Source organism: Corvus moneduloides, chromosome 11, assembly GCF_009650955.1.
Source record: "Corvus moneduloides isolate bCorMon1 chromosome 11, bCorMon1.pri, whole genome shotgun sequence".
NCBI classification, from domain to species: Eukaryota; Metazoa; Chordata; class Aves; order Passeriformes; family Corvidae; genus Corvus; species Corvus moneduloides.
In genome coordinates, this window is record NC_045486.1 from 5,785,272 (window position 1) to 5,812,334 (window position 27,063).

At 43.0% G+C, this 27,063-nt stretch overlaps 1 protein-coding gene across 5 annotated transcripts in view; it reads left to right on the forward strand.

Annotated features, from left to right (window-relative positions):
* TAFA4 (TAFA chemokine like family member 4) overlaps positions 1-27,063 on the forward strand; it is a 70,790-nt gene that overhangs the window by 3,426 nt on the left and 40,301 nt on the right. For 4 of the 5 annotated variants that reach the window (XM_032121173.1, XM_032121171.1, XM_032121176.1 and 1 more), the window contains exons 2-3: positions 22,460-22,595; positions 25,646-25,761. In XM_032121173.1, the coding sequence (XP_031977064.1) occupies positions 22,516-22,595; positions 25,646-25,761 (196 nt within the window). In that variant the 5' untranslated portion in view covers positions 22,460-22,515. Of the gene's footprint in view, positions 1-22,459; positions 22,596-23,839; positions 23,965-25,645; positions 25,762-27,063 lie in introns of those variants that run through there. The other variant, XM_032121175.1, reaches the window with a different exon arrangement.

Genomic DNA, 27,063 nt, shown 5'->3' on the forward strand with positions numbered 1-27,063 from the left:
CCCCGTGTCCTCCTCTGAGACAGTCACAATTCATTAAGCAGCCACTCGTGTGTGGTCAGTCTGGTTGGTTAAAGGTTTCACTTCTTGGGAAGAGATTATTGAAAATGGGCATATCAGTGCCCTGGCAGAGAGAGAGCTGACGCGACTGAGCTGGTTGCTGGCAGAGTGTAAACAGGCAAAGAGTTCTCAGCCCTTGTGGCAGGAGAGCTGCCTAAGCAGCGTGTTTGAGCACACAGAGCTTTCACCTGTAGTAAATTGCTTTCCTTTGCCTGATTGCTCGGAGCAGAGCTGCTCCCGTGGAGATGGGCACAGACTCCGTGCCAGGGGAGTGAGGAGGGGCCCCGTGCTGCCAGGTGGATGTTGCCGTGGCTGGCGAGGCAGGAAAGCGCCTTGCCCCGCTGTGCCAATGGCTCCTGCTGCGCTGTCACCCTCACCTTGGTGCCTCCGTGCTGCCAAGGTCCAGCAGGTCTGAAGCCCTTGGCCTCAGTTCCTGTCACTTTGCTCTAGGATTGCTCAACAAGTCAGGGTGGCTTTTGGAGAATCACAACAGATGTTGCCTGGCATGGTCTGGCTCCTGAAATGTGCATTTCGGAGTTCAGCTGCCTCTTCTGTCTAATGTTTCCTTAACCTTCATCATTTGCTGCAGACTGATCCAATTCCCCTGCAGGTCAGGCAGGGGCTTCCCCATAGGCTGTGCAAGACCCTTTTTGTCACGATCACAAAATATTTTCACTCAAATCACTTATATTTCCCTTTGCTAGAATTCTCAATGCTAAAACATAAATTTTTGGGTCCAGACTTCATTCCTAAAGTCTTTTAATATTTTTGGTTGTGATTTATATGTAGGTACACACACAGAGTCCCTTATCAGTGCCATTGCATCGATAGCCCTTTGCACTGAGGGACCCACACAGAATATTAGCAATATGACTGATGTGCCTCAGAGCTGTGTGTAAGATCCTTATGCCTTCATTGCCAATAAGACGTGACAGGATACATCTAATGAATTACCTTTAAATTAGAAAGCAGTAAACAAGCCATTATTGGATTAGAGGCATATTAAAATTAGAAGAACGTTACCATCTTTTCATATCCTGTGGCACATTTTTACCAGCTAGGAAATGACATGGGGAGCTGCAGAGAGAGACAGAGGGTCTCTAGAGAACTGTAATGATTTTCATCTGTGTGAAATAGATTTTTTTTTAAATGCTATTACTTAGTGTCTTATGTTTAGATGATGCTGTAGCAGATTTCTTCCTGTTTTTTCCCTTCTAGTTTCATATTGATGTTTGATATATTTTGTCTGAGCGACTTCAGTGCTTGTGGAAGGTACCAGTTTGATGTACTCTGAAAGCTAAAAGCTGCCAATTATTGAAGAAAAACACAGGCAAAAGGAAACAAGAGTCTTGTTGATAGGTTTTAGTCCAATATTGAAGAGCTTTCTGCCTTGCCAGGGTGCAGAGATTGCCTGGGTTCATGCCTCTTATTCCATGGCTCTTTTCCTCAGCTGTTTAGTAGGCTGCACCAGCTCTGGTGATTGTGGAATGTTATTTAAATTGCATAAAAGAATTCACACTGACTTCCCTGAGTTTTATATAAATTCCTAAGAATCCACCAGTTCTCCTGGTCATACAGCTCAGGTGCAGGTGTTACCTGGTGTGGCCTTCCAGATGTGACTGCTCTGGATTGGATCTGAATTGGTGGAACTTGGGAGCAGCCCCTGATCTCTCCATGCCAATCTCCTATTAATTGAAGGACATCACCTGCTGTCCTCTCTCTGGCAAACCTTCCCAATTAAGGACTGGGCTGAGAGTGAAAAGGGCAGAATTTGGCCAGTACTCCTCAAGCGTTAGAAAAAAATGTACATGGAGAAGTAAATAGTAAAATATATGATGAAAAGCAATTAATTCTCAGGCTTGTGTAAAATAAAGTTTCTTATGAAACCTTGAAATCATTGTGGTTTTGTAATGTCACCTACCTCTGTTGGCCATTGAAAAAATAAGATCTTAATCTAGAACTAAATTTGAATTTGTGGGTCCAAAAAGTTTGTTTGGACTACCAATATTTTATAACTCTCTAAGACCAATCTTTTATTCTTTTAAACACTCTATCAATATGAATATGGAGCAGCAATAGACCTTTGAGTCCTAAGCCTCATTCCAGTCTCCGGAGGAAAATCTTGAGCATAATGTTTTGTGCTGGATTTTGGAAGCACACTCAGAATAAAGATCTCTCCTATATAAATACTTTTTACCCAAGGTATTGGATTTTCCTTGTCTCACTCTCAGAGTTTATGGCCCTGGGACTCCTTTTCTCAAGGTCTAGTAGAACTCCTTCAGCATCTCTTTTCCCCTTTGAAAATGTGATAACCATCACGCAAGCAGCAGCTTTGAAGCTGATGCCAGCCCTGCAGATCAGGAGATCACAGCACACTTTCACCTGGGGTCAGGCAGCTTGAGCTGAGCTGCTTTGCAGTGCCAGAGCATCCTGACTACTTGCAAGGACGGGGATTTCTATCGGACTGTGGCACCGAAGCCTCTTTGCTATTCTGAAGGGGCTTGTAAGGAGGAACAAAGGACTGTGGATTTCACCTATTTTGCTCTATTTTATGTTTTCCAGCAGTTATTTTGGAAAGGCTGTGAGCTGAAAGGCTGATTTTCTCAGACTTGGTACAACTATGCCAGAGTAAAGCTCAAATGAGGGAAAGTAGTACTGGGTATCTCCGTGACTCCAAAGGTGACCCGTTGTTTTTATTCCCCTTTCTGTTGTGTTTCAATTTCAGTTACACTTTACAGGGAACATCTGTGGAATAAAAACTCTGGTGGGGTCAGGTCTTTCTCCTAGAAGGATATTTCCCTCTGCACGGCATCAGTGCAAGTTTTCTCCCTCCTCCCACAGCAGCTGTGCTACACGTGCTGTGAGGTATAACAAGGATAAATATATTAAGGGGCAGAAATCCCACCCTTGGTGTCACAGGATGGTAAAAGATGGTTAAAGAACTTCCTCCCCAACCCTCACTGCAGAGCTCTTGCCCCTTTCTGTTCTCCAGCCACTTGCCAAGCACGACTCACTCGTGCTACATCCCTTTGAGCTGAAGAACATGGAATCAGCTTGGACTTACTGATTCTTACTGGTTTCTTTTCTTTATAGAGGAGAGAGCAGAACTCAGGTGCTTGAGCTCTTAAAGCATTTGTAGGCTTTTTTTCTGAGCCTGTAAGAGGCTGCTAACTGCTAAATCAGAATCACTTGAGTAATGCCTAGACATGGATAAACCAATTAAGAGGAGTTCTTTCAGCTTTTTAAAACAAATTGCAAATTTCAGGTTCGTATTTGCATAATTCAGGTTATTAATTCATGTGTTTGCATTTCCTAAACTGTGTGCCAAATTCCCATTTGGTGTAAGTTTCAGAGTGTTGATCTCAGTGTAAAGGGGAAAAGGTGGAAATTGAGTTGTTGTAGGAAGCACTAAATGGTTAGTGATTTTTCTTTTCAACAAAATTAAATGAGCTTCTTTTTTTTCAGAGTCAATTCAGTGTCACCTTAAGTATTCAGTGAGAAATTCAGAAATTCTTAATTGATAGGGTACCCAATCTCTCCTTTGTGCATCTCTGGGATTTATATACATCACAAGTTAATAAAGCTTCCAGCATTCATTCTGTGCATGTGTAATTAAGGAGCCACTGTACCTCGATGTCATTTGCTGTGTTATGTGGATTCCAGTGGTGAGGACGATGGTATTTTATGCTATCGAACACAAGCAGGAACATCCCTGCATGAGTGAATCTGTTTGAAGGACTAGGCTGTGGCTGCTTTAGTCTGGAGAGCAGTTACCCTCAGATTTTCTTGCTGCTTCCATTATTCACTGAGAGTTATGTGTGTTTATGATAGTCTGATCAGCAAACACAAGTGTGTTGCAGATGCAGATATACTGTGAAGTACAGCGGTTTACATTAATGGGAAGGATTTATCTTGTTGCAGTGTTGAATTTATGATGCCAAGCTGTGATATTTCCCTGTTTCAAAAATGTTATATTGCAGCGGGCTGATATCAGGGTGATAAAATAAATGTTTCTTTTTTAATTCAAGCCACTGTAAGATGCTAATAATGTTGGAGACAGGAAGAGAAATGCCATGTTTCAGAATTTAATGTAATGCACCCATATTACAATTTCCTGGCTAAACTAACTTAGCTTGGACTCCTAAATGAAACTTCTTGTTCAGTTTAAACTATTAAACAGGTGTGGTTGAGTTCTTTAATGGAAGTACGGCTTCTATGACAGAAGCAGGGGAGTTATAGTGCCCTGCTTAAATCAGTCTTTGAGACTGTTCCCTATAATTTACAAGGGCTTGTAGTGACAGGAAAAGGGGGAATGGCTTTAAACTGAAAGAGAACACATTTAGATTGGATATTGGGATGAAATTCTTCACATTGAGGGTGGTGAGGCCCTGGCACAGGCTGCCCAGAGAAGCTGTGGCTGCCCCATCTCTGGAAGTGTTTAAGGCCAGGTTGGATGGAACTTGAAGCCACCTGGTCTAGTGGAAGGTGTGTGTCCCTGCCCACAGCAGGAGGAGGGATTTGGAACTCTAAGGTCCCTTTCAGCCCATACCATTCTGTGATTCTAGGATAATTCTGAAAATAGAGAAGCTCTGGTTGCTGGTGATGGTCTCTTCACTGGGCATTCAGGAAGCCCGTGTTCCCTGCTGGTTTCCTTCCAGCTTCCTGGTGAATGCTCAGCAGACAGGGTTACTAGGGAGGAAGAAGGGATCATCTCTTCCCCTTTGCTGTTACCTCCTCCTCTGGCCAATGCCAGGGTCTGTGGCAATGCCAGGGCTGTACTCAGGATACCCATTTGTTTTATTCCTGGAGGAAGTAAGATAGTGTGAAGGAACTCTTCATAACCTTAATGACAGAAGGTGTCGTGGCTGCCCTGCTCTGCGGCATTCCTTCTTCCCTGAAGAAAATTGGGATGCAACTGGAATTGGCCCAGTGTGGATCCAGGCAGGTGTAAAAGCCTGATCCTGGCTGTCTGGCAGGCTCGTGTTGACTGTGTTACTATTTGTGCTGAGCACTGCCAGTTTAATGGCTCTGAAGCACCATGGTTAGAAGTCAAGTGCTACGAAAATTTCCCCAAACACAGATCTACAGCAGTGAGTGCACCTGCACATAAAACAGGCCACTGAATCTCAAAAAAGGATTTTTAGTCATTTTGTGGAACACAGAGAGATTGTCATGTGTGCATGTTCCTGTTACATTACTCTGTCAAACAGTGCCTCTGAACTTCGGAGTTAATATCCTTTATTGTGGAAGCACATCACAGAGTAATTGAAATTGGGTTATTTAACTGCAAAGTATACTGGAGTAACAATTTAATTGTGGAAATACCTGCCAGTGATGTGGCGTATGGGCTTAGCTGGGGCTAAGGGAGGAAAAAAGCGAAATAACTATTTTAGTACGAAACTATCCCCTATTTTTGGTGTGCTGCTGAAATGATTAATTCTGATTTTGTTTAATAATAGATCTGTTTCTGTTCAGGGACCACTGAAAGAACAAAAATTTGTTAGATCAAATACCTTTTAAAAACCTGTGCTTATTGTCTTAAGAGAGAAGCAGGTAAAAAGGATTATCCCTCCTTTTCTACACCGAATTGTCATGGAGAGATGGATCTGGGGTGAAGTGGGACAACTTCTGGCAGAATGACTGTAACCTTCCACCTGAGAATGACACTTCGTTAAGTGTTAGAAATTAATTGGTATATTGAGCTCATCCGCACACATAAGAGCATTTCCCTCCAGAACATTTCCTCCTTGCAATTCTTCTCATATATTTTTGTGACATATATTTCAGTTTAACAATAGAAGAATAGTCACAGAAGCTGTAAACATTTAAGAATAATTACTGTTTATAACTCTGAAAAAGGGGCACCCACTTCACATACAATTGGTGCAGCCACTTTAAATACAATTACTCACCTTGCCAGGGGGTACCATTCACCTGTGAAATGCTCCAGGTGCGCTTTCCTCACTGGTTGCACCCCAGACTGAGGTGGGTGGTGGTTTTGGGTGGATGAACAGGAAGCTGCTTTCTCCCAGTGTCTTTGCAGACAGCTCCAGGAATGAGAAGAAAAACATAATTCAAGCAAAACTCCTGGGTTTTGCACGTGTTAAACATTCTTTTTCTTGAACATGCTCTTCAGAAATGGATAAACTATTACTGCTAAATCTTGCTTGGAAATGTAGGGGAGACGGTCTGCTATTTGTAATTCGCATATTTGGAATATACATAATTGTATTATGGCTAGAGATCTGATCTGCCTTCTGTGTTTTCCTCATGTAAGAGGAAAAATAAAGCCTGAATAAAGCCAAATTAGTCTTATTTTAAATGCTTTTATTTTTTTTCCCTTACAGAAGAAACATCTTCTGTTACAGTTAATGAGCACTGTTGTCTTTTGTTAAAGTCTTTGTTACAGAGGCTTAGAGCAAAAGGGCTTTAATAATAAAAAGGCCTTCTTCTCTGGAATGTCTGTCTGATAATAGTCTGTATGATTTAAGAATAATGCTGTAAAATAATTGCTTTTCAAAAGAATAATTTTATATAACTAATTGGAGGGCAAGTGGAAAATCTGCAGCCTCCAAATAAATGTATTGTGTCTCTTTAAATATCCAAACAATTTTTCCTCCTATTTTTCCACCCTCAAGACAAAAATAATATCAAATCTCATTCAGGTTGTACTTAAATATGACCAAACTGATAATTACATTATTACAGAGAAGGGCAGGATAGCTGGAGGATATGTACAAGGTGCATTAGTACTGCAAATAGAAGCTGATTTACTTATTGATAGTGGAGACACGTTTTAGTCACTTTATAGAATTAACAATTGATCAGCTTGTTAGGTTCTAGTTCTTCATAAGCACAGCATGTTTATTCATTATTGTCATTACATGATGCAGGCAGCCGAGGTCATGATTAGCAAGGCAAAATCTAAAAAAAATTCAGCTTCATTAAATATAACTTCTGCAATGGGCAGTTTCTGAGCAATGCACCAATTCTCACTCCTCTGACATAAATAAAACTTATACCTGCCTGGCTAATTTGCATTTCATTAACATTTTTCAGAACCATCAGATCTATTTGTTTTGCCAAATGCCAGCGATTCAGGCTTGTAAAATTGTAATAAGATGGGCAACATCAAAGCATTACTTTCAAATTGCCTTGGTCACTGTAAATATCCCCCAATCTGCAGCACTGCAACTGATAAACGAAACACGCCACTGGAGGAGAATGGAAAGATGTTATTCCAATAAATATACCCCTGATTGTTTGTTACTATGGGTAAGTTATGTTTTCTAAATCAGCATTGACTTAGGCTTGAGCGAACCCGATAGCAAAAATTCCCACAGAGGCTTCTCCTGCTGTATATGACTAATATATTAAAGAAGATAAGTAGTCGTTTTTAAAACTTATTACACAGTAGGATTGAACACAAGAGGAAACCATTTTACAAATCTGAAACTTAAGGTCACCTTGAGAAGAAAAGGACACTTTAGATGGCTAGAAAAAGTCTGTTTCCTCCAGAAATTGAGATTCAAAGTTTACTCTTTTCCCAGTGTCTTTTATAAAGCTTTAGACTCCCAAGTGTAAAACTAGAGTCTGTTTTGATGTGCAAATATTTCAAAACTATGTGGTGGATAGGCATTTAGACACTCGCATCTAACCAGTGCTACAGATGAGCTTCCAGTCTCTTAGTAATAAATAAAATGCAGAGTAATAATTAATAAATAATAAAAACCAGAATATAAAGCTATTCTGCTAGTGGTTTTTATAATATAATCCAGAATTAGGGCTGACTTTTCTAAAACATTTTATTAGACTGTTTTAATAATTTTCTACCTTTTCCTTTTTTATTTCTAAGCATTTTAAAAAAATCATGATGTATATTTTAGTGATACTGAACACTATTAAACTTTTGGTTCATAATTCAAACTTTTAGGAGTATGAAAATGTGCTCAATAGCATTTTCTTAGGGCTTATTAATAAAGTTAATGAACTTTTTTTCTATTAGTCAGTCCTAGCATAGATAATACTGCTCCCTTGTTTGAGCTGTAGCAAATCAGGACAACATTGATTTTCTTTAAGAGATGAATAATGAAAGATCTACATTCTTAAATATGTAGATAAAGATAAGTAACTTAATTAAAAAATTATCAGTAGAAGCTAATAAGATGAATTAACTGTTTCAATTTGTTGTATATGTCAATAAGCTGTACGATAACCTGGATTTTTACATAAAAGCCATTTATGATATTTTTTTTTTCAATTTTCAGTGTAATTTCATGGTGTCTTTGGCCACCAATTCTTTTGGAAATTGCTCATGTCTTGGGAATGTTAAATTCTTGGAGCTATCTCCCCTAACTTCAGCTGTGTAGGCGTTGACTCTGCAGATGTTTAACGTCCAGAGCAGTGCAGCCTGATGAAAATAGTTCTGCCCTGATCAATAGGGATGTTTACAGGCTCTGTCCTCGGCGGTGAAGTCAGGTTACAGAGCCTGATTGTTTTTCCAGTGACTGGCAAATTCTTCTGTTTGATCACATGTGCTATGAATATCTGAGCTGGCAAACTTCCAGGCTAAATTGCTTGCTATTTTTTGACTAGCATTACAAATTATACATGATGAAAAAAAGGACGTCTTGGGGCCTCCGTCTTTCATCCGATGCTGCTTTTAATATCGAGGAGGCATCATCAGGGTACACAGGGTGGAGGAGGAGCTGTGAGGAGGAGCTGCTCTATTAAGATGTGGTAGCTGATGTTATTAAAGGAGGAGACAAACAGCCTTGTGCTGGAAGGGCTCCTCTGTGTCACACACATGGGGGTTTTTGGTCTCACATTAACAGAGCAGGCACCCACACCAGTCTCACGGGCGGATTCGCTGGTGGGAATAATGATGTGTATGGTGTTGCACCTGCAATAAGGCTTTCACAGTCCTCATGCTTCAATTCTAAGGAACTCCTGAGTCATGCTGGTTTTCAAGCTTGAATCTCAAATCTCAGTGCAGCTACAAATGCATCATTGGACAAGCATGCCTGAGCTGCTGCTTCAGGCCCTTGGGTCACTGCCTTTCTGTGGCAAATGTACTGCCCAGTGGCTGGGCTGGCGTTTAGTTATTCCTGTCTTTTTTAGACATCTCTGTTTGGTTTCCAGGGTAGGACAGAGATGCTTCACCAAGATCTGCAGATTTTGCCTTCTTCTAACTCAGGGCTGTCCTGTTTGAAGTGACTCAGCTGGGTGCTGAGAAAAGGGGCAGCTTGTAGGTGGGCCATACCTGTAATGGGAAGGCGTGGGGGACACTTTGTAAAACCTCTGGGTAAGGCATTGCTTGGCAGACAGGGCATGATTTGAGCAGGATGTCTCTGTAGAGCTCCCACAGGATGGTTTGACAATAGAACGTGATTTGGGAAGCAAATTTCACTCTGTCTGCTCCACCCGGCAATGCCCTGCCAAACTGCAAAGTGTTGAGGATACTCTGGCGCTTCAGACTTTACTTTAACTTGTTTTACTCATTTAGTCTTACTTCAGCTCTTGATTAAACATAATATTTGTGTCCCTGAGATGAGTAACAAACCCATGCCATACTATGGATCTTGCTCTGTTAATATGGATGGGAGCCAGTGTTTCTTGTCTGGAACAGGACTGTCAGAATCAGAGGTGTAAATAAGAGCCAAGGGAAATTGCAAACCTCTCAAGTCCAGTCTGTCTGTATTTTTATTACATGGTGCTCAGCAGATCTTTCTTAGAGACTTTTTTTAAAAAAAAATCCTGTTCCAAGTTCAGCTGAAATTTACCCACTTACAGCAGAGATTGTTCTTGGTCCTCTGTGCCAGGGTAGCAACCTATGGATTTTTCCTTTAATTCGTGGTTTTTGTCAACACTGTTCAACACACAGACAGGACCTGGCTGTGGTTCTGTGTTTTGGGGTATGCACCTCAGGACATGAGTGGCCAGAGGTCGGTGGTGGGTGAGAGCTCCAGAGGGGTCCCAAACAACCTCCAGCTGTGTCCAGCGTGTTGGAATGGAGCTTAAGCTGGGCTTGAGCTCTGTATTCAGAGAGATCTGCTGACTTCTCCTGAGAGGAGAACAGGAAACTTCAGAAAGCAATACTTTCCAGTTAGGGTGACCATCATAGGAATATTCCATTATTCAATTAGAAATTTTTCATATTCTTGAAGACTAAATGCTTAGACCTTCAGGTTAAAAAGGCAATAGATTATTTATGCTATGCTGCTATGCTCAGGTGATAAATTGGATGGTGCTATTGCAAGCAGAGAAATAATTAAGAATTCTGGTACAATTGAGAAGTCAAATTAGAAAGGATAAAATCATGATTTAAGAAACCAACTGTCTTTGGCTGGAGAGCAAAAATAATTTAAAATGATAAACCATACCCTCCACTGGCCATTTATTCTGGTTTGTGCAGCAGTATCAGTGTTCCAAGTGGGTTCTTCTGTCTTTCTGACACACAGCTGCTACAAGACACTTTGTACTCACAAGTACCTGCTCAAAATCATGCAATCTGAATGAAGCTGAAATACCCAGGTATTTATTCTATTTGCACAAAGCCATCCGCCTAGAAAAAGAAAAAGGTCCAGGAAGGTAAAATAAAGGTGGGTGCACTCGCTGGAAAACGTTCTTTGGGTTTGGCTCACCAAACAATTTCTGTGAGCAGAGAAGTGAATTTTTGGCATTGTCTGTCAATTTTAAGGGAGGATAGAGGTGGACAGGACTTCATCCATGGTATAAAAATGATGTATTAGACTAAATTGGCAGTATATAACTATGTGAAAATGTGGGGTTTGCTTAGTGCAAGGCACAACTCTAAATTAAAAATCTGTATCTTCCTTTTTGGGTGTGGGGGTACCCTCTGGTGAGTAAAGGTTTGGCTGCCTGCAGCCTCTCTTGCCAATCTTAGCCAAGCATTAGTCATTTGCAAGGAGGGGTTTCAGTTGGTGAGGGGAAAATATAAATTCAGTAAGTAATTTTTTTCAATTTTTTTTTAAATTAGTGGTGCCGTTTCTCATTTCATTAGTGACCAGTACTAAAGCAGCAGACTTAAATTCCTGCTCTGGTCCTGAGATGTAGCACATTTTTAATGAAAGCAGTTTTTAATGTAAACCAGTTCTGTGACTGTCTTTGCTGTCTTGCCTCTTGCCAGGCCATGGAAGTGCTGTGTGCAATAACCCTGGAATTTGAACCAATGGTGCAACCACTCCATGGGCGTCTATAAAAATGTGTCTCACAGTGCAGGAAACTCAGGTGGGAACAGTTAAACTGAGAGAGTTCCACTTTTGTGTTCCAGTTCATCAATCTTTAAAGAGACACTAGTAGGTCAAATGGGTACAACACTGATCGATGGACAAGAAGAATCCCTTTTTAAAGTCATTGCAATTCACCTCCAATGGGCAATAGAGAAAATAAAATAAAAAGATACAGCCACTGGGGTCCTGGTGGGGGAGAAGTTAATTAGCTGAGCACTCACATGCTCTTTAGAGAGCTGTCCCTTAGAGTCCATAAGGGATTTGCAGTCCATTACTTTTTTTGGAGGGCAGGTTCCCTGCAATGTGGCAGTGACAAAACCTGTCTGTCTCCCAGTCTCTTACCAAAGGCTCCTTGTGGTGTAACTGCACCTCAGGAACAGCCAGGACACCACCTGGTCATCACCTGAAAGACAAATACCTGCTGGGCAGGACAGCAGCAGTTGTCTCAGGACCCAGCAAAGTGCTCATGATTGAACTAATTTGAGTTACATTTGAGTTACAAGCAGTGTACTATTAAAGTCTATGTGGCAGTATTAAACGAGGCACATTGGCATTTTTTGCAGGGAAAGCTTCTGGAAAGTTGTATGTGAGCTGAAATGTCTATTCAGTTGCCCATCTGAAACCACAAAAGGTGATATGTGAGATGTTTCATACCTGTTGCTAATTCCAACATAATTGAAATTTGGAGGTTGCTCTCTTTACTGTAGTTAAGTTTGAGTACTGTTTCCCCCAGGACAGAAATTCACAGACTATTTACTCAAAAATGGAAAAAAATGTGTTTTGTGGGAACCTGAAAGCCAGGGTTCTGTGAATAGTCAGAAATCAGAGGAACAGAAGACTCGTGCAATCCATTTCCTTAAAAAACTGTTCAGCAGAAATATCTGAGCGTCTGCCCAAGGTGACTGAAGATACTGTTTCTTATTCAAGTGCCAATATCCATAACCTCATACAAACTCAGGAAGCACAATCCAACCTCTGGCAAACAATATCTCATTGCTAAAAGAGAGAACTTAACGTGCCACCATATAAAGTTTTTTTTTCCTGTGAATCTTGAGGTGGTTTTTTTGGTTGGGTTTTTTTTTCCCCCCATAAAATCTCAGTTTCCTGGATGAAAATAATAGGAGAAGATTTTTCTTTTCTGTTTTCTAATTATTTTTAAGAGACTTAATAGCTCTCTAGTGGTGATGAGAAGCTGATTAAAAGCTGATTGTTGTCTACCCTGAAAATAAACAATCAACGATTTGTTACTTTCAACAGATCTCACATCTTTAAGGCAATCATAATTGCCTTCAAGAGAGGCAGGAGAAGTGGGGGGAATCTCATACTTCATTTCCAACCCTGAGCATTTCAAAGCATAATCAAAATTATACCACTTACCCTCCCCCTTGCTCTTCCCATCAATCATGCACATGGTTACATGATCATGAAGTGGCTTTTGCATGAATGAAGAACAGGAAAAGAAAAATCCATTGTAGGCAGATTGGGAAGTGAAAGCCTGATGTTCAGGCTTCTCTGAGCTTTGTGGAAATGAAAATTATTATTATTAGGAAAAAAAAAAAAGAGAGACCAAAAAAACCCAAATAAAAAAGAAAGTTTCTAGCCTTAGCCATGAAGAGGACGTGGCATTACTCGTTCAAAGCCTGGCTGGGTTCATACTTCAGTCAGAGGCACTGGCTGAGCCTCCTGTATTGAAACATGTTGTTCCCTCAGCTGTGACAGGTGCGGGAAGTAAGACCCTCTGACAATTCACATGCTTGAGGGGGAATACCATGTTAACACCTCTCTTACTGTTTCTGAAGAGCAGTTATCAGCTTTCTGTGGCTATTGCTCTCCTGTCCTGGTAGTGCAGCCACAGGAAGGTGTTTGGGACCTTTAGAGGTTTGCTCCTTTTCCACTGCAACAGTGCCAGAGCTCTGTGTGGCTTCCTCGTGCCTGTGAAGGGATGAAAACAGCATCCAGCAGATGATTAACCTGCCACGGGACATCTTTTTCTCTTCCCCTGCCTCCCAGCCCTTTTGTTGGGGGTTCACACGTGGTCTGCTGCCAAGCAGGACAACTTGCCATGGGAGGCAGGGAGAGGTGCTGTGCAAGCAAGAAACAGAGGGCTGAGACTCACAGAGAAGAAGGCATGAAGGATTGGGCAGGAAGAGGAAAGGAAGGAAAGGATGGAGGAAACTCCTTCTGGATGTGAGGAGCAAAATTTATGGGACTTCTGAAATTCTCTTGCATCAGCGAATGCAGTTCCTGGTGCTGCTGGAAATGAAAAGAGCTGAGTGTTGCTTTATGCATTCCTAGTGGGATTTGGAATTTTTCTGGTTACAAGGAGAAAGGCAGAGCCTGCTGGAGGCACACAGAGCCAGTGCATGCACAGACAGGGCAGGTACACTGGGTGTGATGGGCAGGGCTTCCATCCAGCCAGAGCTGTCAAACAACAGAAAAGAAAATAAAACTCTGAGATCGGTTCTAAATATGCTTTTGCTGAGTTAACGAGAATCCAGACTGAACAAGTTTGGGTTCTTCTTTAAATGCAGTTGTTTATTCACCCATGTACAAATCTCCATGCCATACAATTGCCTCATTTTTGTCAGTGTCATATGACACCTTTTACTTTTGAGCAACAATTCCTGAACTGGTGGGTCAGGAATCTTATTCTGGAATCCTCCTGCTCAGTAGAGCAATGTTTTTCCAAAGTAACTTGAGGAAGTTACTGAGAAGCAAACAATGTTTTCTAACATTGATTAAAAAGCTGATCCCATAGCATCAAAGTTAAGTGACAAAACCAGATCAATAATCTGGGTTATGGCTGTTTGGTCTGTGCCTCCCTCACCCTGTGCAAGTTTTATCCTTCGTTATTGAGATTCTGTATGTTAGGGGCAGAGTTTAAAATCACCCTGAGCTGTGTTGTTGTTGCTACCAAAGAGGGAATATAAAAAATGTTACCTTTCAATTTCCTAGTAGTTATCCTGTCCTGCCCCAAGCCTGACAGAGAGCAGGGAGAGCACTCCACAAGGTACTTTGCTATTCGCTTATGTAGTGAATAACACAGGTGCTAAAAAATGTGTGTTCAGTCTGTAATTACACTTCTGGAAATTTAGTGCTGTATTTATGAAATGCTTTTCCTTAGAATCTTTAAATAATTAGCTAATGAGTCCCAAGTGGAACAATTATCCCATATACCCAGACAGTTGGGATTCTTCATCAGCCAACGTGCATCCAGTGCTCATAAAACATGCTTGTGTTCTAAAAGCAAAACTGGCTGCTCTGTGCTTGCCTCTCAGAGTGTTTTGGGAATTGACACAAAAGCAGGGACCAGGTTACATTGGTAACAAGTCCTGTTACTGTCAGGGCCTAGTACAGCTTAGGGAAGTGTGAGTGGACACGCTGTAACTGTGAGTGAGGTGCTTTTGGGAATAACAAGTGAATAAAACATTCTAATGCAGTAGAACCAGAAAGAACCAAATTTGGTTGCATGAGGACCTTAAGAACCACGAGAAGGATATCTAAATACAACACATCCTGACTCTGCCTGCACGAAAAACCCAACATGTGTAGGAAGAATTTTCAGTTTGTTTCTGCCATGATTTTCCTCCAGTAACCTCTGACTTGATTCAGGGTATTGAGGCTGACACTGAACAGTGACTGACTACCTCATATTTATATCTCAGTGGTTTTTTGCTCCAGGGCATAAAGGATATATAGTCCTGCTACATGCTCTGAGCAAACATGTAATCCAGCCCTGTGGATGGAGAGGGGAGCCTTGACCACCCCACAGGTGTTCATCCAATTTAAAGAAATCTCCACAAACCAGGCTCCACAAGATTTTGAGCAGTTTGTACCACTAGTTTCCCCCCCTTAGACACAGAAAGTTTCTCTTCATGCACACACCAATTAATCTTTGCAGGACACTGAATTTATTTTTATGCTGCTTGCAGTAGCTACAGAGAACCACTTTAAATCCTGCCCTTCTTTAAACCAAGCCTCTTCAAGGAGACAGTTGACATGTCTCCAACAAACTCTCTTTTCTTGACTAAACAGACACAGTCACTTCTACCTTTCCTTACCACCTGCTTGCACTTGCTGACTTTTAATTTTCATGTTATTTCCCTTGGATTGCCTCTTGCTCTTAATTTGAATGGCCACCCCTAGTCAGGAATTATCTGCTTCTTGCATGTGAGCCCTGGACTGGCCACCACACACCCAGAATAGGTCTGGGACCTCCCAGTGCATTATCCAGAGGCACAAATGGACATGAGTTTTCCTCCTTCATCTCTTCCATCCATTCCTCCCTCCTCTGAGTGACCTCTGCAAAATAACCCACCAGCTCAGCTGGCTCCCTGGTGAGAGGGAAGGAAGGTGAGTGACCTACTCTATAGCAGGTCAGTTATCTCTGCCTTCCATGGGAGAAATTAAATTCCTCCATCAGTTCAGGGTAGAGAAAATAGTGTTTTATGGCTCAAGACAACCTGTGCAACAACTTTAATGCTTTGCTACCTGGCAGGCAAAGTTTACAGTAGGGGAAAATGGTTTTTTACTGTGTCTGAAACATCCTGCTGAAGAGATTTCCTTTAAAGACGTTTCTCTCCGTGTTTTTCTGGTGTGCTGCCTGCTTTAGATGAGAGATGCTCTGCTTCTGGGAGGGCAGCTGGGAGTGGAGCAGGGCACTGGCTCTGCTCTGTGTCCTCTTTGAACAGGGTTGGAGTCATTCCTGTTCTCCCTTGAACAAAGTGACTGAAACCTGCACATCTCTTGAGCAGGGCTTGCACAGGGGGGTGGAGAAGATTTTGAGCTGCAGTGAGGGACTGAAAGAACCTGGATCATCACAAGGAAAAATTCTTTCTGATAAAGGTAATTGAAGGAGTTGAAATGCTGGGCTGTAATGAGATCTCCTGTGTTGGCTGTCCACACTGGTAAGTCTGTGCAACCTTTAAAATGAAACCTTGATGGTGATACATGCCTTTTCATGAGTTTGGCAGAACGGCTCCTAGTGGGGTGGTGATGAATAATAAATAATGCTGTATGGAGAAAAGAGTCTATTCTGCCTCCATTTGACAGTCAGAATAGCTGCACTTTGCTCTCTGAGCCGTCCCTTGGACTTGGTGGTCTTTATCCTGGAGGAAAGATGAGAACTCACTTTGTGTTGAGAGAGCAGAGGAAGCAACAGCTTTGATTTCAAACTCCTCCTTACTCTGTGTGGACTTTGGGTTTTCTGGCAGTCAGTCCTCTGTTCCTTGCCCTCAGTCCCTTGCTCAAATTTGTTTCCTGATCCTGTGCACTGCTCTTTCTGCTTCTGTGTGACCTGAGCTCTGCTGGCTCAAATTTGGAGGCCACAGACTCTCACTTAAAATGAGTCCAACTGAAAAGCCTTTTTAAGAGATCATCCACCCAAGTCACTATTGAGACTCTGGCACTACTAACTAAGGAAGTCTGTGGTGTCTGGGCCAGAAAATTAGGGTGATTTAGGCATGTTTTGCAGGATAACCTCCCAGGACATCTTCTTTACACGCTCACAACAGACAAAAGGTTTGTTCTCATGTTTAAAGGAGGTGGTGAGGACAGATATACCCTAGAGAACTCCAAATGCTGTGAAGACAGACCCAGTTCCCCCTCCAACCTGTGGCACAGAGGATGTCTGTCAGTGTGTGGATGGTCTCTGGCTGCTGGTGTGGTCGATACCTCCTGTTATGTGGATATAACAGCAGTTCAGTTCTCCCTCCTCAGGAGGTTGTGGGGTTTATTTCCTCTAGCTCTCACTGGCATTGTTCTCTTTTCCTCCCCACCTCCCCCACTTGCTGTTAAGTGAGATTTTGAAATATTCCTGTGGAAAGGGCTAACTTGTGGTGACAGACTGAGCTGCTGCCAGCAGAGACTGATGTCGTAAATGGGACGTGATGTCATAAAAAACAATTCAAAAATTGCCCATGAAGTGTGTAAGGAGTCTGCTGGGGTCTGAGAGGGCTGGGCACTCCTGCAGTGCCCCTGTGGTTTTTTGGATACCTGCCTGGCTGATTTTTGTGCAGTTCAAAGAGCTTTCTCACTTCACTTTGCCGTGGGGAGCTCGATGTGACCAGACCTCCATCCCTCAGAGATTCCTGTAGGGAAGCAGAAGAGCTGATGCCAGCTCTGGGAGTAAAGGGAAGATGGAACGGACCCAATAAAAGTTTTACTTTCTTGCACTGTGAGCTTAGTCTTGTGCTACCATCCAATACCTGAAGGAAACCTACAGGAAAGATGGAGAGGGACTTTTTACAAGTGCCTGAAGTGAAAGGACAAGGGAGGATGGATTCAAACTAACAAAGAGTATGTTCAGGTTAGATATTACGAAAAAATCCTTTACTGTGAGGGTGGAGGGGCGCTGGCACAGGGTGCCCAGAGAAGCTGTGGCTGCCCCATCGCTGAAAGTGTTCAAGGCTGGGTTGGATGGGGTTGGAGCAACCCGGGATACTGGAAGGTGTTCCGTAGTGGAACAGGATGGTCTTTAAGGTCTCTTCCAACCCAAACCATTCTGTGACTCTGTGATTCTGTCATTGTACTACATGGGTAACTTTATGTCCTCTCTTAGTTTGCACAGTGCCTTCCTACCTGGTGTAACCCTTACTTGGTGTAAGGACTGGCAGAGCCGAGGCCTTTAAAGACCTGACACATCCCTGTGGGTTGTGCCAGCTGGGAAAACAGCCAGCATGTATCAGGAGGTACAAGCTGGAAGGTGCAGTGTTTAAAGTGAGGTTAATTAACTGTTGGAATAACTCGGCCGAGGTGGATTTACCGACACTCAAAGCCTTCAGATCAAGCCGCAGTTACGTGAGCTGATGCAGAGATTTCTGGGTCAGGGTTAAGGGACCAAATCCAGAATGTGAGACGCGTTATTTCCCTGTATCCGCCCACTGCTGGGGCTGATGGGGCACCTGAAGGGCACGGCGGTCACTGTGAGGTGAAGGTCAGCACGTCCCCGCGCTGCCCCCGCTCCGAGGACAGGCTGAACGCACGAACCCTGCGACAGCGACGCGTTAATGGGGTTAATGACAGGCGCTAATTGTCACGGGCGGCGGCGCCAGCACAGAGGAGCGCTGCTGCCGGGAGGGCCGGGATCCCTCGGGGCCGGGGTGGCTCCGGCGGGGCGCAGGGAGCGGGGCTGGCGGCGCAGCCGTGCGGCTGAGGCTGGATGAGGCTGGACGGGGCTGGATGAGGCTGGACGGGGCTGGATGAGGCTGGATGAGGCCGGGTGAGGCTGGGTGAGGCCGGGTGAGGCTCCCGAGCGCTGCCAGGAGCTGGGAGTGGTGAAGCGCCTCATGGACACAGGCTGCGGCGGCGGCGCGCGGCCGCCAGGGGGCAGCACCGCCCCGATGGATCCCCGGGAAGAGCCGGGATCCTTTGGGAAGCGCCGGGGTCCTTCGGGAAGCACCCGGGATCCCTTGGGAAGCACCGGGGTCCTTTGGGAAGCGCCGAGGTCCTTTGGGAAGCGCCGGGATCCCTTGGGAAGCGCCGGGGTCCCTTGGGAAGCGCCGGGGTCCTTCGGGAAGCACCCGGGTCCTTCGGGAAGCGCCGGGGTCCCTTGGGAAGCACCCGGGATCCCTTGGGAAGCTCCGGGATCCCTTGAGAAGCGCCGGGATCCTTTGGGAAGCGCCGGGGTCCCTTGGGAAGCTCCGGGATCCCTTGAGAAGCTCCGGGATCCTTTGGGAAGCTCCGGGGTCGGCCTCCGCACCGCGATTTGGAGCAGCGCTCACCCGCCCGCCGTCCTGGAGCTGCCCCGTGCCGGGGAGCGATATCAGCGCACAGCCGGGAATGGTTTGGGCTGGAAGGGGCCGTAAGGAGCCGTGGGCAGGGACACCTTCCGCTATTCCAGGTTGCTCTAAGCCCCGTCCAGCCTGACCTTGGACACTTCCAGGGATCCAGGGGCAGCCCCAGCTTCTCTGGGCACCCTGTGCCAGGGCCTCCCCGCCCTCAAGGGGAAAATCTTTTATACAACATCTAGTATAAATCTCTGCTTTCTTCATTTAAAACCTGTCCCCCTTGTCCTATCACTGCCTGCCTGCCTGTGTAAAAAGTTGCTTTCTCTTTCTAATAAGCCCCCTTCAAGTACTGTCACTGAATTGCTCCCCTGTTTATAGTGATTTAGCCCCAAAATGGGGCTCTGGGTTTGTCAGCCAGTGTGTAGGTGTTTGCTTTAGCTCTCTCTTTTGTCTCTAGCTCCCCTCACACAGCAGCAATTTTCAAATACACACAGTGACCTGACTAGATCTTTTTCCCCCTCTTCTAAGAAATGTCAGATATTGCTGTATTTCCTCTTTGTTTCCCTTTGTCCTTTATTCAGTAGGAGATAAGAGTTTAACCAGGCTGACAATGGGGTTAAAGTCAGGCTGGCAAACCCCCTGAACAGGATATGGCCCCCAAATTTCTTTCCTTCTCACCCTTACTTCACACAAGAGGAGTCTTTAAGGGATGCACAGCTGTATTTTAAGTGAGGAATTATTTAGAATGGAGAAATTAAGGCCTTTTAAATATTTAATGAAAGGAGGTTTTGTAAATTATTTAATAGCTTATTATAAAAGATGGCATAAAATGGTTTAGTAATTTATTCTTTGCAGAAAGTAGCCATAAGAAGCATTTTACAACATGTAAATATTGGTAGGAAATGCACCTAATTTAAAATGTTATCTTATTCCATCTGTCAAAGGAATTACACAGTGCCTATACAGTTTTCAAATAACTTTAGACCTTTATTGTTTCTGTTCTTGACACACTTCCCTGGTACAGGGAAATGCTGTTTATACCCATTTTCCTGGAGTGCAGAGGCACAGAGAACAGACTGTGCTGGGACTGAGGCACAGCAGACCTGACCATTGCAATTCCCTGCAGATCCCAGAACCCGCAATCTTCGTTTGCCCTACATACTGACACAGGGGAGTGGTGTAGCCTCTGGGGAACTCTTGCAAAGCAGGAGTTGCTCATGGCCAGTCCATGCATAAATACTGAAAATTGAGCCCTTCCCCTCTCCCATTCCCTCTTCCTTCTTTTCTGTACCTTCGCTGGAGATGGAGGTGGGGTTCAGCTGCTCACTGGCTAGAGCTCATTGCATAAAAATAAACAAGCAGCTCTGTTTTCCAAAGTCATGTGTCACCCTGAGCCAAGACAGGGGCCAGCAGTTAAACCCACTGTTCACAAAACACACACAAAGCATGCTTTTGCCATGAAAAGGCTGGAATTCCTTTTACAGTTATTAACGAGGTGAGCCTCTTGTTTCTGTTCTGATCTGTCTCCTTTATTGACATAAACCAGCTGAAGCTGGTTTCACGAGTGTGCCTTAATGTCACCTCACACAACTCTATTTTTTAAAGAAATATCACTGCCTGGAAGGCATCAGAAGACCTGGAGATATGCAGGTGGATGTATCATCTGTCACTTTTGCTGCATCCACTTAATTAGAATGAGTTGGGCTAATCAATACTCCCTTGCCTTTTACCAGTGTTTAACACGTGTTTACAGAACAGGTTGCACTGATGTTTGTATTTACCTGTAGATGCATCTGCACAGGGTTTTATTTTCCTCTCTAATAAAAATTATGGAACAGATAAGCACTAAAACCCAAGTAAGTGTATTGCAGTATTGATTTCTACAGGAGCACTGTAAGAATATATTTATCTACCTGTCCTATTATGAAATGGGTAAAAATGTAGCACATAACCATTTCAGTCAGTCAATGCTATATTGAAAATCCTGTTTGTTTGCTTCTTCTTAATAGGCCTTTTGAGGCACACTGGTTTTTTATTTTTATTTTTTATTTTATGTGTATTTGTGGAAGAAAGGATTAATACAGGATGGTAGTGCTTTTTCTTAAGACAACTCTTTGCCTACATTTTGTTTTGATTTTCACTGCTGATTTGATAGAACCGCTGATTTTGGCTCACCCTGGAACTCCACCTTGGAAAGCAAAGAGAGTAAAATGTGATTAATTATAGATTGCTGGCCTGGTGCCTCTTTAATTCCAGCAATTACTCTATTTTCTCATGGCATTCTGAACAAAAAGGAGCTGTTAAGGCCAGGCTGGATGGGACTTTGAGCAACCTGGTCTAGTGGAAGGTGTCCTTGCCCATGGCAGTGGTTTGGAACAAGATGAGCTTTAAGGTCCCTTCCAGCCTGTGATTGGAAGGTTCTGTGATTCTGCAAGTGTGTTGAGCCAGGGGCTTTCCTGTCCTGAGCTGCTGAAAGGTGTCTGCCTGTGTACTTTTATGACCCCAGACATGCTCTGCCTTCCAGTGTGGTGGTGTAATTTTGTGTTCCTTAAAAGCAAATTTCTAATTGATCCAAGGAAGAGTGAAATGAAAAGAATGGTGGATGAGAAAGGTTTTTGTGATCACTCTGTAGGTGAAGACCACATTGTTATTACTCTCACAAATTCCTCTGTGTCATGTTTTCAATAGCAGAAGGTCAAGTTGTGCCCAGGGATGGAAGTGAGAGAACAAATATAAACAGCAAAAGCAAAGAAGCTTGAATGTCTATAAAATGGAGATTTTGAGCTCGTTTTTCTGTGGAATGTGTGTCAGTGCTGCTGCAAAAGTGTTTCCGTGTGGAGATTTCAAAGTGTAACTCCTGGCTGTAGGTGGGCTGGGTGTGAGAGGTGATGCTGGAAGCGAGGAGAGGCAGCAGGGTCAGAGGGTGCAGTAATGCATAATCCCAGACACACTCCTGTGGATGTGACCCTCTGCTCCTGAGGCAGGCTCCAGGGCCTGGGCCAAATCTTTACGAAGACAATGACAGATTTTTCCCACTCTCTGTAATAATCTCTGGTTCAAACTGTTGGAGGCTTCATGGAACCATGTGGCAATGTGTTTGCACTATGGTGCAGTCTTAGACCTTCCAGCTTTCCCAGCTGGGTGGTGAGAGGGCACGTGGTGATAGGGCCCCAGTGAGCTGCACACACTCTGTTTGCAACTCCTAGTACAGCAAACTCTGCCTTTGCTTAATGCACTGATATCTCAGAGCTGCCTCACCCCAGCTTCTCTGTGTTCTCAGAAAGAAAAGAGCAGTACAACTGCTGCCTTTTGCCCCAGATTGCCCTGTAGATGGCACTGTGAAACTAAGATTTTGGTAACACAGACGTATTTTACAGCACCATTCCAGATGTTAATTGCAGTGTAATGTGGCTTTCTTTCTAGGTCCCCGAAGTGAAGGAAAAATTCTGAGATGCAGAAAGGTTTATTTGCTGCCGCAAATGGGAATCTGGAATAACTATGAAAAACACACTGAAATAATTGTGTTTGACTGGAACAAAATTCTTGCAAAGTCCCCAAGGTAAGAGCACCTTTTATCTTTCAAATGACACTGAAGATTCACTGTTCTGGTTAGCAACAATATCCACTTGAATCCAATAGAGAGTGAAGGCTTGACATTTCTGAAAGCGGCAGCCCACTGACGCTGAAGGGCTCAGCACCCCTTGCTGCATCTGTCTGCCAAATTTCATTTTTTCCTTGCCTTTTCAAAGATCCTCTTGTAGTTCTTTACATCAGCAGGCTGAAAACTTGCACCCTGTCTACCTGCAAGGCAGACTGAAGTCTGCAAATGTGTCACCTGGATGGTACTGGATGCTTTTAGCAGCCTTTCAGTTTGGATATGACCAAGTGGATGCTTTGTTGTGATACATTCATTCCTGGATTTGAACATTCTTACACTGGACTAAGGTTACCCTGGTAATCTGATGAGCCCTGGTTTCACATTGCTTGTTTAATATCTCAAAAGAGTCAAACTCAGCTGGGGAAATCTTTTGAAAATAGGTCAGTACATGACCCTTTCCACCGAGACCAGTTTTGTTCCTGCACTGGGAACAGTGGGAACACCTGGGTCCACTTAAGAGCTGAAATAGCAGCTGTTGAGCGCGTGATGCATGATTTGGGACCTGTCCGTCATCACACCTTCCCCTTCAATCAACTCCTACGAGAAACAACGTGCTGAAAATGCCTGGTCTGGGATATTTAATTCTATGGGTTAAATCCAGCTTTCTGCCACACCTCAGGAAGCCTGGAGGAAGGTTTCTGTCTTCCTGGTGATATATCAGAGTGACACCAGAGCTGGGATCTCCACTGATACTTGGGTTGCATCCAAGTGTTTGCATTCGGAGCAATAGAGGGATGGGATTGGAAGCTGAGCAGATGATGACATCGTATTCAGTGATAACTGGTGCATGAGCTGTAAACTGTGTGTTTCTCATGGAGAGACCAAGAAAACTAAGGTTAAATTCAGCTTTCTCTGGAAAAAAAAGGGGCTCAGTTATGTGGGAAAGATTTGGATGACCAAAATCTGAAATTCTGATACACTGATTTCAGAACTTACCAGGCAGTTAGGCTAATGCTGGATCAACAGCAATAATAACATTTATGCTGGTTTCACAGTGACTCAATCCCATTAGCTGCAGGGGCATTATGTGGTTCAGCTGGATGCAAGAGGTGAATTAGGTTCAGCTGCTCTGAATTAACCTGGGAGCGCTCCAGAAGAGCGTACTCATAGGGTAGGTGAGGAGCAGTGATGTCTTTATCGTCTAGGCTTGATGTATGCTCACAGAAGGCTCCTATATACAGCTGTAGAAGGCCATCAGGGTGATTGTTCCTGTATTCAGGGTGGCAACATATTGTGTACAAACCAGAGCATCTTCTTAAAGCCAGAAAAGGTACTATTTTACCAAAACAGCCCTTACATTGTGGCTTCTTTTACATATAATTTTCATTTTCTGAAATCTGTGGATGTGGTGAGCTATTTTTTTCTGCAATATTTGTGTAATTTTTAATAAAGTTTGTAGGCTGAAGGTGCTGGGGTTTACACCAATGTATTTCTTTCTTAAATGTAAACCAGTATTTGTTGCTAAAATATATTTACATGCAGCAAGCTTCTCATCTCTTAACTTTTGATATTAATAAGTGTATTTTTTTTTTTTTTAGGCTCTACCAACATTTACAATTAGAGAAAAAATATTGTTTTGCAAAGTGTAAAAAGGGAAATTATGCAAGCAATTTAAAATGGGAAAACATGGCCTCTGTTTTGGTTTAATTTGTAGATGTTTATCAAATTTAAACAACATCCAAGTGTGTCACCTGGTTGTGACAGTAGAGCTGTCTAAGGCACGTGTTGCTTGGGATTTTTTTGTTTTAAACTTATCTCTTCATCACTTGAACATTGGGTTAGCTGAGTAGTCTTAGGTATTTTCAAGATATATAGGTAATTTTTTTTTTTAGAAAATACTTGGAAGACTCAGAACTAGAATCTGCAGAGGGGAGTAGTTCCCAAAGGACCTTTTGGTGCAAATAAACTCGTGATAGGCTTGCCCAAATCCCAGCGTGCTGATTAACTGCAGACTAACGTCACTGCCATGAAAACAGTATTTGATTCAATTTATGCAAATCTATAAATTGCCTTTAATTAATTTGATGTATTCCTGCTTGCAGAATTTGCTGAAAGCATGGAACACAGTATCTAAGGGTTCAGCTACATAACACCCATTTATGTATCATGCAAGCAATAAATCATCATAACTGAGTTTAAAAAGATGATTAGATTCCCTTTCTATATGATGAATGGCATAACATAAGCTGTTGAGGGATTTAATTGTAGATATTTGCAGAAAAATTACTGAGGATTTGTGATCTTAGTTCTAAGAATCACATGAATAAGAGTAATAACACCTTCTTTAGAGCAAATGTTTTCTGAGATGCAGTTTCCAACATCCTGGCAGAGAAGTGAGTCCTTGCATATTTGACTGAGGTGCTGTTTCATGAGCGTTTTATCCTCAGCAAACCTGCTGATCTCCAGGAAATCTCCCAGATATTGTGTGTTTGGGAGACCCAGCCAATTTCTGTGCATGGCTGCAGGGGAGTTGGTAGCTTTAGTAAATATGTCCTGAGAAGTGTTAAGTAAAGATTACATTTATTTTCTATCATTGGGGGAGGTGCAGTTTAAAAATAGTAGCACAACTCATAAATATGTATATTTAAATTTGAGAGTGGCTGGTTCTTAATAATAGACAAAAGAACCCATCCTTTATCTCTCATTCATAGAACTGTATTGCACTCATAATGTGTTATTATAAATATGTGTTTGTGGGTAATGTGATGTGTGACAGACATTGCTTCTAATTATAAAATTATATTATATTATATATATTATCTAATTATAAAAACTCTTTACAAAGAGTTGATCCCAACCAAATCATGAAGTTGATTTTGTGAATGTTGCCTTGTAATAAATGCATTAGTTATTCTTCAGCGTCCTTTCAGCTTTTCCTTCCCCACATCGTTTTTATGTTATTCCCTACTCACATTGTTCTTTCACTCAACTGCTTCCTTTTCTGCCTCCAGGATGAGATTCTGTGCCAAATCAATGCTTCTGTCTGACTGGCTCTTTCTGGTCTATGTGTTAATGGTCTGCTGTAAATTGTTGTCCGCCTCTAGTCACCATCCCCGGGGGCACACAGGTAGGAGCTTTTAAACTCATTATGTGCTACTGAGACCAATTAATACCACTTGCAGCATGTTAGAGCCCACTTTCTAGCAATGGATAATTGATGAGGCTGTTGACAGCATGTTATAATCAGTGCAATAGGTTAAAAATACACTGCCACCAAGAAAAAAAAGAGTTATTGTAAATTTTCATGGCTTTTCTCTAGTAATTTTATGTACTAAAGCTCGCCAGGGGGTTTTTGGAGTGAATTCATGACCGCTAGGACTTTGGGATTTGTTTGTGTCATTTTGCTTTATCCTTATCCAAAGACATTCTGAGATGTATCTTTATCTTCACCCTCTTAATCCTGTCATTATCAACTGACTTTACAATGGTATCATTTGCTTTGGTGGGCAATAAATCGAAGCCCTCAGACTCATGTTAGCCAGTTCTTTCACTGACTAACACAAATTCTGACCTGTGATCATCTGCTGATCCCCCCCCTTCTTTTCCTAACTGGCATAATGAGGCAAAAAAAGATCCTGCATTTGAGGGGATGTACTATTGTAGTAGGGAAATATCTACCAGGCACGATGTGCTATCATATTATAAATGATAGAAAAAGCCCAGAACAAAGCCGGGTTGACTTCCAGACTGGATCTCTGTAGCAACATCTCTGGTAGGATCGTGCAGACAAAGCAGAAAGGAATAAAGATGTACCAGTGCTAATGCAAAGGTATTTGTGCAAGTCCTAAATAAAATGGGATAGCTGTGCTAAGACTGTGCCACCTTTGATCCCACTAGAGAGTGAGCTAAGGTAACAAAATGCCACCTGTCAGTGCTGCTTTCAGGAGAGGCCAAAAGTCTGGCTGCAAACTCCATGATGGGTCTGTGTTGTCAGCACCATAGTCAGCTTCATGCTGGCTTGGGGATTTCTGCAAGTGTTGCTCTTTGTGATGTGGCCTTATTCTTAAATTAGGTGTTAGGCCTCAAATCCATATGCAATGTTCTTAGCTCTGAGTCAGACTCTTGTGGGTCCAGGTCTAATGTTAGCATCCACTCCCCTCAGGGCTGGGAAGTGGGGATGCATTTGGTAGAGGCTCCATCCTCCAGAAGAGACAAACTATTGATCTCTTTCCGGACTGCTTCCAGTGGTTGTCTAGGTAGGAGCTGAAGGCTCCTCCTGTGCTCACCAAAATATCTTCAGAACTGGCAAGCAGGACTGACTGACTTGCAGGTAGCTGCTGTGTCTCTGAGAGCTACAAACCCTCCTCCTTGCCTTCCCCATAACATCTGGAATGGTGCTGCTCTGCTTTCCCTGGCTGTGCAACACTCA